Source organism: Dermacentor andersoni, chromosome 2, assembly GCF_023375885.2.
Source record: "Dermacentor andersoni chromosome 2, qqDerAnde1_hic_scaffold, whole genome shotgun sequence".
NCBI lineage: Eukaryota > Metazoa > Arthropoda > Arachnida > Ixodida > Ixodidae > Dermacentor > Dermacentor andersoni.
In genome coordinates this window covers 6,372,667-6,392,776 of record NC_092815.1, presented here as the reverse complement: position 1 = coordinate 6,392,776, position 20,110 = coordinate 6,372,667, and the positions used below count along the sequence as shown (strand labels likewise).

At 44.7% G+C, this 20,110-nt stretch overlaps 1 protein-coding gene across 5 annotated transcripts in view; it reads left to right on the top strand.

Annotated features, from left to right (window-relative positions):
* Positions 1–20,110, top strand: part of mmd (disintegrin and metalloproteinase domain-containing protein mind-meld) — a 206,371-nt gene that overhangs the window by 107,198 nt on the left and 79,063 nt on the right. For all 5 annotated transcript variants that reach the window (XM_055077571.2, XM_072286332.1, XM_072286331.1 and 2 more), the window contains 4 exons: positions 4,900–4,971; positions 7,542–7,637; positions 13,264–13,344; positions 13,421–13,535. In XM_055077571.2, the coding sequence (XP_054933546.1) occupies positions 4,900–4,971; positions 7,542–7,637; positions 13,264–13,344; positions 13,421–13,535 (364 nt within the window). The remainder of the gene's footprint in view (positions 1–4,899; positions 4,972–7,541; positions 7,638–13,263; positions 13,345–13,420; positions 13,536–20,110) is intronic.

The following is a 20,110-nucleotide window of genomic DNA, read 5'->3' as shown; positions in this document are numbered from 1 at the left end:
TACTACTACTACTACTACTACTACTCTAACAATAGCATACATTTTGTTAAGCTGTACAATACAGATGCTTGTCATCCTGGGGACAAGCTAAACAACAGACATGGTATCAAAGCACCTCTTGGTATTCTTTATTAGTGCATGACTATAATGTAGCAGCTGACCAAGTAAAAAAGTTCAGTGGTGATTACGATACCCGCTAATGTGAAATTTAAGCACAGCTCTATAGGTGTTTTCATTTTGCTTGTCAATATTTTGTATTGTGATTATATAGGTACACGGTTTAGATTAGGGAGGGAACGCTGTGAGTAGCATAGCTGGCATGGACAATCTGTCTCATGCGGCACTTTGCAAACAGAGTGAGGTCTGCCGTGACTGCCTTGCTAATCAGGAGATCGTGAGAGGCAGAACGTGGGTGTCACGTGGGTGTGATTCACAGCAGCTGCTGCAGGCAGACCTCTGCTCATGCAGCGCTTTGTTTCCATACAGACAATGTGCGCTACTCCGGCACCATATCATAGCCATCGTCACGGCACAGGCCGTCTTGCACAGCACTACGCTTTTCTTCTCACGCTTTCGTTCTACCTACAGCGTGAGCAACCCTTCGTTGCAAGGAAATCATGCCACCAGTGTCAGCGGTGACAACACCCAAGGGAGCGTCACATTGAGCCTTACTCGTAGCCGCTCACCATCGCCCCTTGCAGGAGCAGTGATCCCTGTCACACGCGCTGGTATTGTGGACTGACATCAGCAGTAGGCGCCGCGGACGAGTGTAGCCCTCCCCACCTCACACCATCCTAGCTCCCCCCTGGAAGCGTAGATGAGATCGGCCAATGCGGCTGCGGTGACCGCCGGAAACACAGCACATGCGGAGGCCGTCTCCCGTTTGCTTCTCTGCTTTGCACCTCGTACCTTCACTGTAGCCTCCTCCCCCACTTTCACCTCCCGCCGCGCTCCGCTTTTGCTTTCATCTTTCACTATGCTTGTTCACTCGGTTATGGGGTACGACACGCTGACACTGACGCTCAATGCAGGAACGGACGCCTAAGAGCTGAGCTCTGAAAATTTTCTCAGTCATACTTGGTCATTCTTTCTACATCACTGCCATGTCTAGGTACTTCAACAGGACAGTGTATAATGAAGACTTGAAAGTTCACACAGCAAGTGATGTTTTTCAACATAATGTGCTTGCTCTGTCTCACAGATATTATTGTTTTAAATGATGGACGTGACTGCACGTCTTATGGTGGTACGTTTCCTTGACTTTCCATGTGTTCATTACCTTAACAGCAGAAATAATTACCACAGAATTGTTGTAACGTGATGAATGTCATATTATATTGCATAATGTTTGACAATTGTGCAGCAAATTTTCAAACGCATAAAAATTAACTATTGCTTGTGACTTTAATGCCTGTGCTGCTGCATGATCTTTTGAGCAGCATATGGGAAACCTTGCAATCTACAATCTCCATTGCTCAATCTACATTGCTGAATGTTGAAAAACATTGGTCTAGTTCGGGCGGTTGAGGTTACACTGCTAAGTCTCACTCTTTCAGTTACATTTTGAAAGAAATATATTTTCTAATTTATTCAATTCGCAATCATACCATTTCCTCTGGTGTCTTACTGGTGTCTTACAGTGTATTACTATTTATTGGCATTTTAATGATTAGTCAGTAAAGCACAGCCATCCCAAAATGGCTGTGGCAGAAGGAAAAGGAGACAACTTACCACGCAATATGAAGCCATGCATAAGTAAATACAATTAAACCTCGATATAACGAAGTAGGTAAAATTGGAAATTTGCTTCGTTATATTGAAATTTCATTGTATTGAAATTCAACTTTTTTATACAGATAAGGACATTTTCTGATCGATTTTTTCTTGCATGGAAAGGGACCACAGAATTTTCTGAATTATCGGGCAATCGAGAAAAGCAAATTTGAATTAGAAAACAATTCATTTTGATTAATTTAGTAGTCAGCGACGAATGATACAATTTCATGCCATGTTGACGATATCTTCACATCGGTGGTACAAATTAGGCGAAGCCAGCCACGATTTCGCCTGTACTCAGCCCCCACAACTGATAGCGACACCCGAATTGGGGCGACGCTGTCATGAAAAGTGCCGGCAGCGGGGAGCAAATGCTTCATCTGCCTCTCCCTCTAATCGGTCACCAAAACTTGAGATTATGCAACTTCCAATCCTAAGCGCACAGGAAGACGGCTTATTACCTCTCAAGCAGGGTGCGTGGCTGCAGATGCGCTGAACCGTGCTTACAGCCACGGCCGAGACGCGGCAGTAATCGCAATGCGCACCAGCCTAACTCCCCCCGCCCATCATGTGCGCTTGATCACGTTACCATGAGCTCGCTCCCCTCCCGTTCTGTCCCTTTGCTCACGTGGGAAGGCGGCACTCGTGAAGCCACCATCTTTCTTGTCTAACCCTCACACACTTCCACTCGCACTTAAAGCACAAAGTACGTGGGACATGATAGGATCTTCCCACACTTGGACTTTATGTGGAACACGATGCAGCTCCACATCAACAGTCACTCTTGTCGTGCCGTGCACAGTTTGAGAGGTGTGTTTGCAAGCCACCGCTTGTAATTAACTCATTTGATCATCTGTGTCAGCAGAAGTTTCCATTTGTTGTCTCGGCATTCCTTTGCAGCAGAAGCGAAATTTAATTATATTGAAATCGCATACAAACACACTTCACTAAATTGAGGTTTTACATACATGGGATTCTATGGACAAAAGGTTATGAAAAGTTAAATTCTTTGTTATACCAAGAATTTTGTTATATTGAAGTTCATCATATCAAGGTTTAAGTGTATATATAAGTATTCTTCCCAAATGATGTTGGGCAAGGATGCTGCATACTTTGTATCAACTGCTGGTGTTATGAAATCGGAAAGGAACAAGCTGGATTTTGTGTCACTTGAATGTTGCTTGAATGCTGTTTAGATAAAATAAGCAGAAACTACACTGAAGCAATGATAAATCAGTGCCTCCTTTCTATGTGGACAATTGTCTCATTTAAGCAACCTTAATAGATAATGTTGTGATAGTGTTCAGGTCACAATTAATTCTACTAGTAGTGTGCTCGCAAAGGTTACATGCAATCACTGACATATCCCCTGTGGACACTCTTTGCATCCCTAAATCGTTTATTGCACAAGGCAGTTTAATTATAGGTAGATTGTTCTTGCTTGTGTTATTAACGCACAAGCAAAATAATATACATGCATGTTTCAATGGCAAAACAATAATGACAATAGTGGCATGACAATAATGACATGCCAATGACAACCGTGAGGGTGTTGACAGTTTGTTGACAGACATCTTAGACCGCAAAGACCTGTCTGTGACAGAAACACCGATATCTACTGCTGTGCTGAAAACCATTTGCAAACAACAGTGCTTCACTTTCACTAGAATGTCCAAGTCTGTGCCATTATTTTAGCGATAAATTGTGACTATTCCAATCTACTCATTGCCTTAAAATTTTGCAAACCTCATCTTCACTTCACCTGCTTTCTCTATGCCGAATGTTATTTCAATTATCTCGTTTATCTTGCCGATGAGAACAATTTAAAACGTACACGTTGAGTGTCACGCTACACCACCACATCAGCAGCTCAGGTTTCCTAAGATATTTCTGCTTTGTGCAATAAAATGTTCTGACATTGTGTTAAAGCTACACTAACTGGAAGCTTTACGACTGTGGTCCTACTGGTTGTCGTCATGTACCATCGGTTTAGTCAACAACAAACAGACATTGTGCACACGATCAACTTATGCTAAAGTGCTAGAAGTGGCACGCAAATTCATAGCTGACAGCTAATGGCCAGCCTAGAATATAAAATAACATACCTAGACAATGCAAGCGGGAAAGCTCACGTGTCATCGCACTCCCTTTAATGCATTCGTGGCTTTAGAGCAATGCATGGTTGGGCTGTTTGTGACCTTCTAATGTTGCATCAATGTGTGCTGCGTCGTATAGTACATAAAATGCATGCTTACCATAAAATTTTAGTCGATCATATAACACATGACTGAGCAAAGTGGGCACCGATGAGCTTTGCCATTGATGTAAGGTACACCAATTATTTTTACTCCAATTTTGGTTTCCTTGACTACCCTATTTTCTGCGCTGCTTTATCAGCCTTGTCTTGGTTCAAAAAGTCAGTCAGCAGCTGTAATATGTAAAATTCAATAGTGCTGGCTCACTTATTTATTCTTGCAAGCAGAATGAAAAGTGAAGGCAAAGTTCCAAAAAGAAGACTCACATGTTGCAAAACATGGTAATGAATTGGTCCGCTGAAAGCTACAGTGGCAGTACTATACTAGTCTGCTGGGAGTATTGGTCTACTGGCGACATCACTCCACTGAGGTGTTATGTGATAGGATGTTGGCCTATATTTTAGTCCCCCAAAAAACGATTCATGCAGCACCTTGAAAGTGTGGTCTGGCAGACAGCGAGTTCATTGACTCCCCGCCTGCACAATGGCATCAATTAGCTTTGAGTTGTTGATCTGCTGGTTTTCTTCGATTTCCTTAAGCTTCGTGTGCTTTTTGCTGCTTGCTTGGCCTTACTGGCTCTTCTAAGCCTAGCTATTTTGCATGCAGGATATACAAAGTTCTGGTGTTACTGTGTTTTCCACCACAGTCTCCACTTGAATATGTTAGTGCTTCACTGATGCAGTATTCTTGAAGTTGCTTTTCTGAGAGAATTACACGGCGCACATAGTAACATCAACGCTTCTGTTCTGCAGTATTCATGCTGGTTTATTTAGTGATGCCCATTGGTTCGGCAGAGAATGCTCGAACTTACTATTGCCATCAAGGTGCTTGCTTTAGCAATTTTCTCTTGCTCTTTGCACTCCCACAGCTTGAAGACTTTCGCTCGTGTGGCAATGGCATCAAGGAGCAGGACGAAGACTGCGACTGCGGCACTATGGAGGTGAGCAGGCTGCTTGCACAGTTACCACACCAACATCACACAAGGGGGGGAGGGTGTGAGTTTTTAATTTTTGCTTTTCTTGCAAGCAAATTATACATACACCTGAAGGTGACTTACACCATTAGCATTCGTGCATACACCTTTGAATCTGAACTGTTTATGCGCATCGTCTGTGCATGGTGCCACTATGAGGGAGAAAAAAAAAAACTGCAGTGTCTCCAAAAGAAAAATTTTATTTTCATTTAGAAGAAAAAGCACCTAGGTTCCTTGCAAGCAATCTCCATCAGGGTCAGTAGACTTGTCCAACCTTTTCTCCCATTGTTCGAAACAACTCTGGAACTTCTCAAGCTTAATGCTTGAGTGGTCCCTGTAAAGTTATCGTCACTTTATTTATCGTAACGAATCATCTTTCTTTATCAGCTCTTCTTAAGAAATAAAAAATAAAATGACAGGGCACTTGGTATAACAAACAGAGTTGCTGGGGAACGCCGGCCCACTTCTAAAAGGCTAAATGTAACGTCACAAAGCAATAACAGCGTCACAAAAGCAGTAACAGATTCTAATCTGTTACTGTTTTTTTCAAATTAGCCTTCTGTGATTGGTCAAAATGGCTCAGGCCCCGCTCATGCGGGCGCAGTGCCTGCCCTTATGAGTTGGGCCTGAGCAATTTTGGCCTCTTATGGAGGGCTAATGGTGGATTTGGAATGAAAACACATTGGGCTAGTTTTCGTGGTCATACCCACGGCACCACACCTGCCATGGTGGCTTTGGCGTGGTGCTGCTAAGCCCAAGGGTGCGGGATCAAATCCCAACCATGGCAGCCACATTTTGATGGGGGCGAAATCCAAAAACGTCAATGCACGGTGCATTGGGCGTATACGAAAGAATCTTAGGTGGTCAAAAATTAACCCCGCCGAGTCCGCCGCTACGGCGTGCCTCATAATCCTATTGTAGTTTTGACACATGAAACCCTGGAATTTTATTTAAATACCTATAGCATCATCTTTCATCTTCTGTGATGATTTTCAAACAAGGTTTGGGTTCTGTTAAGTGTGATTTTTCAGATCCTGCAGTGTTCTTTGTTTTGTTTCTTTGTCCTTTTGGTGAGCTCTGTGGCTATGTGTCTCATACCCAAATGCAACTCTCAAGATCCACTCACAAGCACTCCAAATCGCACCAGCTGCTTCTCAGTTGTGTAGTGATGAATCCAGTTGGTTATTTTGTGCAACCTTTTCGACATTCTTGTAGGCACCACTGGTTGAAGGTTGACCATAATGAAGATGGTCTTTGATGCACATCTCTTCACTTGGAACCACTTAAATCACTTAAAAGCTCTTGTACAATTAAGTGCTTCCTCCATAAACATCATTTGAAGCACGAAAAGTGTTTCTGTGGCCATTTTTTTCAAGGAGGAATCAAAATCTCAACGAGATTTGCTGTCCGTTATGAACAGACATAACAACTTCACGGTAGTAGCCATTAGGGGCAACTGACACCATGAAACCGTACAACATTCTACCGTGGTGTTGGCTTGGCTGCTGACTTATGAAGTGTTCACCTAAGCCCATTGAGCAGGAAATCACAGCAATAGAATTACGAAAAGCTCTACAAAGTCAGTCCATTCCTCAATCGTGTTATATAAAAGAATGTTGCTAGGAAGCATGTTCAAATGTAATCTTAAGGGACACTGGTGCTGTATCTCCACGTGAAGTATACTATGCCACCAAACAATACCTGAATGTTGAGTGCTATGTCTGAATTAAATTTTAGTGAAAATTGCCGCAGTTTAGCCCCTGAGCAATGCAGCTTGCCATGCTACAATATCAGTTATGATGGCTGGTACGCATGTTATTGAATTTGTGCCTCAGTTCCATGTTTGCTTGTGCACAGCTGATCATTCGAAGTATACAAAAACTAGTAAGAAAGCATTCAGATTTGTGAATATATTGACTATTCAATTAGGGGATTCATGGGGGACAAAGATAAGTACATAGGTACTTTTTATTATTTTCAGTTTTGACATATAGATATACAAATATTCATGAACACATGACGGATTTGTGTTTGTAGAACTAATTGAGTGAGACAGAACTAACATAGTTCTGTCTCACTCAGTTCAAATAAACATCTGTGCCTTGGCAAGTAAACCAGTTGGATGAACTGAACTATTTGGGTGGGGCTGACTTGGCTTGAGGTGTTTCTTTCAAAATGCACTGCTCAAGTTTGTTGTTCATAACATTAAGTTCTGCATTAGAGCCAGTGCTTTGTTCTCTGTTGTGTGGCTGTTGAACAGCTGTCTTGGAGTTGATCCTGCCCTAGTGAGGGCATAAGCAAGGACTGGTATGGCACATGAGGATGTCAACTCTCCATGGTGTATTGCTGTTCTCAAGCTTGATCAACAAGGACTACAGTTCTCGCAGATTCAATTGCATCAACAAGGACTCAAGAAACTTGCCCTTCAGCCATTTCATTGTCTTCTCAAAGAACGCTTTCTAGAAACATTAGCAAAGTGGTTTTCTTAGTCTTCACTAAAGAGTTATTTTCCAAAATACATTTTTGTGTCATTCCAGGAGTGTGCAAAGGCTGACCCCTGCTGTGACCCAATCACATGCAAGCTGCGTGTTGAAGCAAACTGTTCTGCAGGGCCATGCTGTGAGAATTGCAAGGTAGGTGCTGCACATCATATCCTGAGAAAATCGCATTGTCAATCTCGTGCGCTGCTCTTTTGAGCTGGACAAGTGGCGCCATCTACGACGAGCGCTGGTGAAGAGTGTTTGTTCCAGGTACAGTCTGCCTTTGCAATTCCTGACGTTCCTGATAAAGAATGTCCCAAGACGGGGGCAATCAGGTGCAGCTGCAACACAAAGCATCAGTCGCCTTGTTTTATTAATATCCTCAAATAGTACAAGAACAATATATATATCGTTGTTTCATACATGCTTTTCATGTACACATAATTGGACAAGATTCATGCATCTTCGGTCTAACACAGCACTCATGACACGCAACCAAACAATTAAAAAAATTTGTTGGTATTGTAAAGAAACCAAATTAAACCTTCACTATTTAAAGAAAAAGAATAGTAGGTAATAGAAAGCGTGAAGGTATAGGCCTAGTTTTTAAGCTTGTTCGCATCTTTAGTACTGGTGAAAATAAATTAAAGAGACAGTTGCTGATATTTGTTACAGCTCATAGAAAACCTATAAAGGAACTAAGGTGACTGTTTGGGCATGTTGGTAGGACATCAATGAAGCTTTTCGCGCACAACATGATGACAGAGAAGAAGCTAAGACACACGAGCACAGACTTACAACAATGCATATATCATATTTAAGTGCAAGCACCCTTCACGCAAAAAAACTAATCTGATTTTTCAGTATTCCCTTAATTCGACAGATTTATCACATGCTAGCTCTTACTGATATCTAGGCGTCCTCATTAACAGTAAACTGACATGGTCAGAGCATATCTCGAATGTTGTAACTGATACCTCAAGGTCGCTAGATTACTTAAAAAGAACACTACATCTGTCCCCCCCGGAAATCAGGAAAATAGCCTACGAAACCTTCGTTAGGAGCAAACTTGAATATGCCTCTCCCATTTGGAGCCCTTACCAAGATTACTTAATTACCTCTCTCGAGTTGGTCTAAAATCGTGCTGCCCGATTTATTTCATCTAACTATAATACACACGTCAGCGTAACCCACATTAAATCAACTCTTGAACTACCCCCTTTAGCAGTAAGATGCAGAATCTCACGTCTCGGCCTGTTCCATAAGCTATATCACAACTTTTCTCACCTGCATGGTACACTGTTACTGCCACCTGCTCGAACTTCTCGCCGCCTGTTCAACTCCAACAGCGTCCAACGTCTTTATGGTTCGACTCTTGCATCCAACAAATCGTTTCTTCCCACAGCCATTGAAGACTGGAATTGCCTTCCCGAAGCAGTTGCTCTTGAGAGAAATCCAGAAAAATTCAGGCAGTCCTTAACTGAGCTTTTTGTTAAATAACTTGAACTACGCATTTTTGTTTTCTCACACCACTTTTACGATACAGGCGTTGTCCAATAGAAGATATTCATTTACATTATGCTTTGTACACTTTGTCTTGTATTTCAATGTCCTGTTGGGTGTCAATCTTTTATTACAAAGTATATCTTTGTTTGTTAGCTTAATTACTTGCTCCATCCCATCCTTCTATGGAAGGATGTGTGTTCTACGCCCCCTTTTTTTTTTCCTTGTGTTTTCCACTGCTCCTTACTGTATCCTTTTTGTGTGTGTGCGCGCTCTGTACTTGTAACGTAGTTGATTCATTGTTGTAAAGCATTCGCTCCTTTATATGTTATTTCAATACTGTTTCCCCCCCCTTATGTAATGCCCTGTTAAGGGTCCTTAAGGGTTAATAAATGATGATGATAATGACTGTTTCTTGCAATAGTATTCCAAATTGAAAGGAATTTTATTTATGCCTAATGTCATCACAATGACGATAATAGCACATGACTGTGCTACAGTTGTTAATTGTAGCACAGTCGTATATAACCTCCTAAATAACTTCTGTGCCTGCCGGATCATTGGCGAACCAACGAGAAGTGGCCATCGTTTGAACTATGGCAGTGACACGTAGGGTTGTCACGTTCACACTTCTTACATTTTTGGTGCTCGCTGCTGACAAAAAATAAAGCATGTGCATCAATAAAAAAGCCGCAGCACACTTTTGCTTGCAGAATTATTAGCAGAGCAACAAAAAGCAGCCACTGTTGGAACTTCTGCTGCGGGTGCCACTTACGGTGGACTCTCTGGCGTGCTGTCTGAACAGCCTGCAACCGCTGCTCAAAACCATTATTATGTGAAGAGTGCAAACAATTTTATTCGTCTGCTGCTGCTACTTGGTGGCAGCGTCGTACCATGGTGGTCGCCTCACACCTGGCAAGGGGTGTAACTACCCTCAATATGGTGACTCTACGTAAGGGGCACCTCCATAGACGATAGCCATTTTGCAATAATCTGGCAGGCACAGAACTCATATAGAAGGCTATGGTTGGGGTAATTTGGGAGGTTCCCATGATGTACTATCATCTCCTTCACTCAAGTAATCGAATTGGTGCAACATCAAGAGCTGAGCCAATGACACTGTCTTGAATAAAAGTGCTGCTTTGCACACAACATTAAAATTGGACGAAACACACACCACACAGAGCCCGACGTTGGAGTCATCTCTCATGGAACAATGACGCCGTCCAGTGCGAGCTATCTTGTCTTCCCTTCTTCTTGCACACATTAGGAGCCGTGGAAAAGCACTAATAATAACTGAGGCAGCTGTCACCGCACCAACGACATTGACACAAGAGCAGATTGACAAATCGTGGTCGTTCCTGTGGTGAGCTCGTAAGCATAATATAAACAGAACTGCATGCACAACAAAGGTGAGGAGTCCTGTTGGTGGCGCCACCGTGGTAAGGTAAAAGAATTCAAAAGCATTAGAGAGGCAGAGGACGCCTCCTCAGACATAGAAGCGTCTGAGGAGGCAGCGAGGGCATTGTGAGAGAGGGGTGTTGTCACGTCTTGTTGAGGGGTGGCATTAGTCATTTTCTGTGCCACAGAAGCGCTTTCTTAACTTTGATCTCATTGGTGCCTTTGACACTTTGATAAAGGAACATCCGCATTACGCTTCGAGAGTCGCACTGGTGGCACTGGGTGTAGCGGGGAGTGGTGGAGCCACCATTCTGGCACATGAGTGCTACTGCCAGCTAGCGCACTACAACAACAACCTTCTCCACAATCCAAGGTTTTAAAGAATGCTTATCCAAAGTGAAACTTCTCATTCATTCTTTTCTGTTATACTGAAGGCCATTTGAATCTGTTATCACACAGTGCATGATTTGAATCTGTTATCACACAGTGCAAGAGATTTGTACTAAGCAGGACTTCATTTTTTTTTCTTTTTCATTGCTGATCAAAGCATAGTAGAAACAATCACAGATACATGGTGCCGTCAGGTTGAGTACTATGCTTCAGTGCTGGCTAACATTACCTTGGTTTGCATTATCTCATTCTGATACGGCTGGAGCACGATCATGACTTACCATCTTGTCTGAATGTGCAAACTGAAACATCTAATCCCAAGAAGTTCTGGCAAATTTTATCGCCTGAACGCCATACTAATGTCATCTCGTTACACAATGAAAACAACATTTCTATTCCTAACAGTGAGTGCGCTCAAGTTTTTAATAAATTCTTCTCATCCGTATTCATGAAAGTATTAATAATATGCCCTTTGTTGCAGACCTAGATTTACATTACCAGTACATGGAACATATTGACAATACTATTGATGGTATTGTTCAGCTTATTAATAACTGGAACGTTTCGTCTTCAGCAGGCATTGACAATATTAACTCTAAATTACTAAAAAATAGTCTCAGTATCTAGTAAGTTCTTATTCCACATTTTTCATCAGTATTTTATGACAGGTCAGATATCCCAAGATTGGAAAACAGCCAAAGTCACACTCATCTTCAAAGACGCTGACAAAAACTTCGCTGAGAGCTACCGACCGATATCACTAATGTGCATATGCTGTAAAATGATGGAACATATTATTGCATCTCATGTTTACCATCATCTAGAATCGAACAAGTTCTTTTTTTATAATCAACATGGTTTCAGGAGAGGTTTGTCGTGCGAAATGCAACTGCTTGAATTTACGACAGATTTACATTTTAACATGGACTCAAACCTTCAAACTGACAGCATCTTTCTGGATTTTTCTAAAGCTTTTGACCGCGTAGCGCATTGTCACCTGTTTTTGAAGTCATCATCATTAAAACTTGATTCACTAACTCTACCATGGCTTTGAAATGTTCTTTCTAACAGGTAGCAGTTTACTTTCGCTAACAGCTTCTCCTCGTTCCTATTAGATGTTCCATCCGGTGTACCACAAGGAAGCGCTCTTGGTCCCTTACTCTTTCTGATATACATTAATGACATAACCAATAACTTATCATCATACATGCGCATTTTCGCTGATGACTGCATTATCTAACGTTCTATTAGCAACTCTGATGAACAACTGATCCTCCAAAATGATCTTAACGAAATTACTAATTGGTGTGACATCTGGCTAATGACTCTAAATTCATCAAAATGTAACGTGATGCCCTTCACCCGCGAAGGCACTAACTTGGACTATTCCTACTGTGTTAAAAATATCCCATTATCTCCGACCTCATCATTTACATATCTAGGCGTAAATCTTTCAACAAACCTCTCCTGGACTTCTCACATTACCACCATCTGTGCCAGTGCTTCTTGATCACTGGGTTACCTGCGATGTAACCTTCGAAACTCACCTACACTTATCCGCAACCTGGCATTTCAAACATTTGTTCACCCTCGACTTGAGTTCATCACTCCAGTCTGGTCTCCCCACCAAAATTACTTAATTAACATGCTGGAATCAATCCAAAATAGAGCCGCACATTTCATTTTCCTAAATTATGACTACCGTTCTAGCGTAACTCAAATAAAGATTCACCTTTCACTTCAGCTGCTAAGTAATCGTCGCGACATAGCCCTTTTGTCATTATTTCATAAATACGCCCATCACACTAACAAACGCTCCCTACACCTAGAAACGTCATCGCACACGTCGCACAGATTACACAATCACCATTGCATCACGCGCGTCTATGGTAAAACAGAAGCATTTAACTCGTCTGCAATTCCACGTGCCATTCAGCTCTGGAACAGCCTCCCTGATAACATAGTTGCGGAAACTGACCGTGAAAAATTCAGGCACTCGCTCAACTCGTGAGTGAGATATCAAATTGGCTGACAAGAGTTAACCCTTGTTAACCATTTATATCACACTCACGGTTTGTGTTATTCTACCTTTTTCTTGCACTGTAACGCATTTGTTACAAACTTATAGAGTTCCTTTTTATTGTACTCATATACAGCTGTATGTAGCTAATATGTTTCTCTAATTTTTAAGTTGTGCAATTGGCTGGTGTTTTTTTTTCTTTTTCATATTGTTACTAGATTGTATGTACTTACTTGATTCTATGCCCCCCTTACTTAATCCCCATGTAGGGGCCTTGTAAAATATTTTACAAACAAATAAATAAGTCTGTGCTACCGGCTTGAAAAAATTGCCACAGGCAGTGTGCTTATTTGATAGCACAGAACACACTTACAGACAGACTTCACATAAGTAATCATACCTGTACTTTGTTAGTCCTTGTGACCATAGCCATGAAAAAAAGGAGCTCTGCTGTGTGTCCTGCAGTTGCGTGCTGCTGGCCAGCTGTGCCGCATCCCTGAGTCTGAGTGCGACATTCCTGAGTTCTGTGACGGCCATTCTGGGGAGGTGAGTGGTGTCTGGTGAGACTTTCAAACTATGGAGTGCTGGGACAGGAAATGAATGGGACCCTGTGTGCCTGCAGTGTCCACCCAACATCTACAAGAAGGCCGGCCAGGACTGCAAGAAAGGCAGTGGTTTCTGTTACCGGGGCAAGTGTCATACATCTGATGAACAGTGCGAGTTCATCTGGGGCTTTGGTGAGCTTATTTTGCCCAACTTTATGCATACACCACAACAAGGGTTGCTCCTTTTTATGCACCTGGATAGTTATAAATAATAACGATGATGATGATCTTTATTTATAGGGTGACTTCCGACAGTAGCAACTGCTCTTATCAATACATACAAGAAACTAATTAACAAAGATGTGCCTATAATACCTCAGTACTTTTCCAGAGCATACAAAGCCTTACTACTTCACTACGCCTTTTGAGTGAAAATACAGGTTCTGGCAACTCATTAAATACAGGTGTATAGTTGGGCAGTAATGCTGCCTTACAGCCTTACCCCATTGCATGCAAATTCAAGGAACAATGTAATGCAAGATATGTCAAGGATACAGATTTAGTATGTGCTTAGAATTCTGTAATTGTTTTTCAAACAATATCTTAGAAACAATTTCTTTGACAGGGTGTCAAAGGAAGGTAAGCTAGAAACGGAGAATAAGCTTTTCGACTCATCCTTGCACATTGTGAAAATAACAGATATGGAAATACAGTTAAACCTCGATGTAATGAAGTCAGTAAAATCGGCAATTTGCTTTGTTATATCGAAATTTCATTGTATTGAAATTCAAACTTATATGCAAGTCGCCGATCGATTTTTCTTACGCAGAAAGGGGCTGCAGAATTTTCCGAATTATTGGACAATCGAAAAAAGCAAGTTTGAATGAGAAAACAGTTCCTTTTGATGAATTTAGGAGTCGGCAATGAATGATACGGTTTCATGCCACACTGACGATATCTTCACAACGACGGTACGAATTAAGCGAAGCCAGCCACACTTTCACGCGCAATCCGCCCAAACTGCTGATAGCATCGCCCGCGTTGGGACGACGCTATCACGAAAAGCGCCTGCAGCGGTGAGCGAACCCTTCGTCTGCCTCTTGCCCCAACAGGTCACCGAGACTCGAGACTATGCATCCTCCAACAATAAACGCGCGGGAAGATAACTTACGTGATGCCACACCATCTTGGCATGCCCACTCCTTGCACACACGGCAGATTACCTCTAAAGTAAGGTGTGCCACTGTTTATGTGTTCAGCCGTACTTACAGCCATGCGCAGCCACAGCCAAAATGCGCGCCAACTTATCCCCCACTCCACCTCCTTGCGTGCGCTTGATCTCATTACCATGACATTGCTCCCCTCTATTTCCCTTTGCTCGTGCAGTAAGGCGGCACTTGTGAAGCCATCTTGTCTTTCACTCGCACGCTTTCACTCACACCTAAAGCATACAGCACGCGGGGTGTGATAGGATCTTATCGCAGTTGGACTTTGTACGAAACATGATGCATCTCCACTTCGGCGGTCGCGTTTGTCGCGCGGCGCGCGATTTGAGAGGTTTGTTTGCGAACAGCCGCATGCAATCCAATCCTTTGAACATCTGCGTCGTCTGCTAAAGTTTTCGTTTATTGTCTTGGTATCGGTTTGCGGCGGCAGCAAAATTTCGTTATAATGAAATCGCATACAAACACATTTCATAATATTTAGGTTCTAAATACACAATGTTCTATGAACAAGAGGGTAAGAAAACTTAAACACTTCGTTATACTGAAAATTTCGTTATATTGCAGTTCGTTATATCGTGGTTTAACTGTATTAGAACGTACATGATTTGTGAGTGAGTGAGTGAGTGAGTGAAAAACTTTATCAGCTCTAGATTCGCTGGTCTTCTGCGGTCTTCAGATGGAATCGTCCATCTTCTAGCACAACGGTCGGTTGCCCTTTGTCCAGGGCTCCGCTGGATGCTACTGCCAGTTGTGCTCGCCTAATCAGACCTTCTTGGTCGACCTGGCGATCGCTGGAGAGCACTCCCTCCCATTGCTCCGCACTCGGGTTTAGTATAACTGGTACCACGTCTATCTTCTGGCATGCCCACGTTATGTGATACAGCGTGGGTGTTTCGTGGCACCAGGGGCATTTGTCATTGTATTGTGTGGGATAAATTTTGCTGAGTACGTTTAGGTTCGGGTACAAGCCCGTTTGTAGCTGCCTCCACGTGACAGAGTCCTCTCTGCTAAGGGAGTTGTGCAGTGGTGGATACGGCTTTCTGCAGCCCTTGTAGTAATTTAGTATCTCCGAATAGTCTTGGGGTACAGGTTCGGTCTCCTTGAGGTCAGCTACGTTGGATGCTCGGTAATAAGTGTACCCTCGAGCTATCCTGTCTTCCTCTTGGTTCCCTGCCACTCCCGTGTGTCCCGGCGTCCATACTATCGTATGCCTAATTGGTTCTTCTTTTGTTTGTAGTTGTGTTATGTGGTCTCCGGAGCGGAGTATGCGGAGCGCTCCGTGCCCTATTCTGCCGCGTAGGTAGTTGCGGCACGCTGTTTGTGAGTCTGTAAGGATTGTTAGAGACCGTTTAGACCGATATCCTACAAGTGGCCCGCATGATCACGCGCATCTCACACAGACGCCACGGCATGCGAGAGGAGGACACACTCAAGCTGGTCAGAAGCTTGGTCGTCAGCTGAGTGGCATACAGCCTCCCATACTACAATCCCATCAAGAGTGAGGTACAACAGGCGGACGCGATTTTACGCAAAGCCTACAAAACCGCACTCCACCTTCCCCACAACACCTCAACCGAAAAGCTCCTACCCTTAGGACTACACAACACCTTCGACGAATTGAAAGAGGCGCAACTAGTCTCCCAACAACGCAGACTACAGCAGATCCCATCTGGCAGGGAGCTCCTGAAGAAACTAGGCTGCGCTGATCAACTTCAAGAGATACAGAGGACCGAAACAATTCCGGACGAGTATCGCAACACACTAAAAGTAGCACCCATACCCCGGAACATGGATCCCAACCTACACAAAGCACAAGCACGCAGAGAAGCGAGGGCTGAATATCTACAAAAGACACTAGCACCCCAAGTAACGACAGTATATGTGGACGCAGCCACATACGCCAGAGCAGCGGGGCAGAGCAAGAGCAACGCGGTAGCAACGGTGATTGATTCGAACCTACGCGAGTACACCAGCGCATCGCTACAAGGCTGTACGATAGTCGAGGCTGAAGAAGCGGCCGTCACTCTAGCGTACATGATTTGTATTATTTTTCCATGTGACAAAACAAGTGAAGAAACAGTGCCATACCTTAAAAATGCACTATAACATGGGGCATTAACTATTGTGCGTTGAGGTATAGCATGTGCTATTTCTTCACTTGGTCTGTCACATGCAACAGTGGCATTCTGTTTCAAGTGTCCCAACTAATATGCACCAAGGTTTTGAAGAATGTGAAGCATTCTGTACGGAGGTTACTAACTGCATGAATGGTTAGCAGGTGCCTGAAGAAGCATACGGTATTTTTCGTGTGCTCCTTAATGATTAGTTTGCCAACTTTTTCATTAATAATGTAAGGAAGAAGAATGGCACTAGAAAGTTCCATCGACATTGCATGTCTCGGAGCCAGAAGAAGATCGGCACGCTAGAAAGTGCTGTCACCATCGTGTGTCCTGCGGCCAGTTTTCCCCATCCAGCTGTGCTATCGTTGCTGCTGCTGTGTTTCTGGCTGTTGCTCAGCAACTCCAGTAAACCTCATCACATTTGGTGGAGGTGCAGGGTACACCTTGAAACCTGGAACTTCAAAACAGGACTCTGCCGTCCATTCCCGTCATGGTGTAAGACCCATGAAGACCCATCACTGCATCCAACGGCCGTGATGCCTGCTGTGGCCTGCTCGGGTGTATTGCGTCAGCACAACCCTGCCATTCTCAGGGGTATAGGAGACCGAGACATGGAGGACTGGCTCACCTCCTATGAAACGGTGAGCAACAACAAGTGGGACGAGGCTATGAAACTGAAAAATGCCATATTCTATCTGAGTGACGTTGCGAACTTCTAGTACTGCAACCACGAACCTGACTTGTCGACTTGGGTGGCATTCAAGACCAGCTTCACGGAGGTGTTTCAGCAGCCTGCAGTCCACAAGCTTTGCACTGAGCAACATTTGCGAGAACGAGTGCAGCAGAGCAGTGAGACATTCACAAGTTATATCGAGAATGTCACAAATCTCTGCAAGCATGTTGATGTGCCAATGGTGGAAAGCAACAAGATTAGGCATACTTTGAAGGGGGTTGATGATGATGCCTAGATGCAATTGCCAAAGTACCCCGTGTCTGAAGCACTGACCCTGCAGAGCAATGATGAGTTATGCAAGCAGCAGCTCGCCAGTGCAGTTCACTGGTGGGCTCTCTCTCAGGCTTGACTGTTGTCGCCGAGGATTCTTTTCCGATGGTGTAGGTTAACCAGTTTGTTTGTGAAGAAGTGGCCTGCCAACTTTCGTTGGTGCCTCTGATACAAGAGACGCCCTCCTCTTCGTTGACACTCATGCTGCAGCATGTCATCCAGGAACAAGTCGCTGAGTGCGTTCCCCCTGCCTTTCACAACACTCCCGTTGCTGCGCCAATCAGCTATGCGCAGGTTGCTACGATGCCCGCTATGCCAACCCGTGCCCTGTTTCATGCACCAACGCGAACCCCATCGTCTCCCACCTGGTTAATGCCACAGTATGCCCACGTGCAAGATCCATGGCGCACACCAGGCAACTGGGAGGAAGAAGAAGCATGTGCTTGCTGCGGACGCGTCCGCACCGGCTCCCGCTTTCTCGCCAATTTAAATGTGCCTTTTGCCCAGTTTTGTGCCTTTTCTACTCGGAATCGGATTCTTGAAGTTCTCTTCTACCTAGGGAGACCACATTTCGGCAAGTGCGTGACCTCTGGACTTTTTTACGAGTGATTTCATCTCTCGCCGCCCCCCCTCGGGCTCTAAGCCTAACGGCGAGTACGGCCGCCGCCATTAACGCCCGTCTCGACTCCGACCAAGCCGCCGCCGACCTCAGACGTCCCCGCGCCCACCCCGGCTGTGGTGGCCTCCAGCGATCACAACAAACGAGCCTTCCACCCAAGAACGACCCTACAGCGATGGCATACGAAGTCAATGGCCAAGACATGAGCGCGGAAGACTTCACCGCAGACGCAGGGTGGACTATCGTTGCTCCGCGCCCGTCAGTAATCAAGACTGCGTTGAGCCAGCCCAACCTGGTTAACCACCAGCGAAAGGGAGGAAATACGAACGCAACTGTCTCAACAGCCAGAAAGTCCTTGATCAAAGCAAGCAGGATGCCCGCGCTGCCCCAAGATGACATCAAGATCGTGATTCGCATACGTGGCGGTATCAACATAGCCAAGGTAGGCCAACTTACGGTCACCAAAGCAATTTGCATGGCTGCTTGCATCGAACCTACCGAGCGAAGCGAGGACACGATATGCCCCAATTTGAAGCAGAACATCATGGTGGTCAGCACACCGTCCGAAGCGAACGCAGCAAAATACCTCAGAATCCGCAGCATTTCCATAGGAGAGCAAACGTTTGAAACCACTGCATATAGAACGGCGCCGCACGAAACGTGCAAAGGCGTTATAAGAGGGGTTCCGCTCGATGAGACGCAGGACTGCATAAACCGCAAGATCGTCAACCCACGCAACCCGCTCGCTCTGGCGGCAAAGAGAATCAAGGAAACTGGCACGGTCATCATCGCCTTCGACGGCTTTCGAGTCCCGAACTATGTCAGATACGACAACGCCCTGATCAAGTGTTCCCTTTACCGCAAGCAGATCGCCATGTGCCATGTGTGCGGCAGACTCGGCCATCGTGCCGACGTATGCCCCTCGCCCGACGACACAATTTGCAAAGGCTGTGGACTAGCTAACCCTAATGCAGATCATGTGTGCACCTCGATCAAATGTGCGCTCTGCGAGGGAAATCACGTCACGGCAAGCAAGGAATGCACGAACCGCTTCCAACTCCCCTACGTCGTCCGAAGAAGACGAGTTGAAAGAAGAACCGCAGCAAACGCAAGCAAAAGCACCACGAGATCAGGACCAATCGCCCTGAGTCAGCACGACTTTCCGCCGCTCAAGGACGCCGAGTGTAGCGCCATCAACGACAACGTGGCCGCCAACGCAGATGCTCTCTTGTCCGGTGAGCGGGGCCGCTCGAGATCGAGGAACCGATCGCGAGGACGCTCCAGGAACCCGAGCCAGCGATCCTCGTCAAGGATCCGATTCGCCCCCAGCCCACGAGTTGGCGGTGATGACCGGTTGACGTGGGCCCAACGAGTTCAGCAGCACCAACAACAGGAGCGACAAGAACAGCAGCAGCAACAGCAGGCCGCCAGCCAGGTGAGTCCGATGGCACGGCCAGAGCAAGTAGAAATAGCAAATACGATTAAAAGACTAGAACACGAAAACAAAGAGTTAAGGCAAACAATCACACAACTTGTCGAGGAAATCAGACAACTCAAAACGCCACCACCCCCCGATTCTAATCAAACCGAAGTCACATCAGAACCCATGGTAGTGGAAGTACCGGTCGCGGAATCCACGCGCAATCCGCATAAGAGAAAAGCCGTGACAAACACACATCCATCGAGCACGGACAACGACATTAGGGAAATCAAGGAACTGCTCAGCGGGCTTGCAACTACCGTCCGGTCACTGAAGGAAGGGCAAGACAAACTTGCGACGACAGTAGGGACCCTCAAGG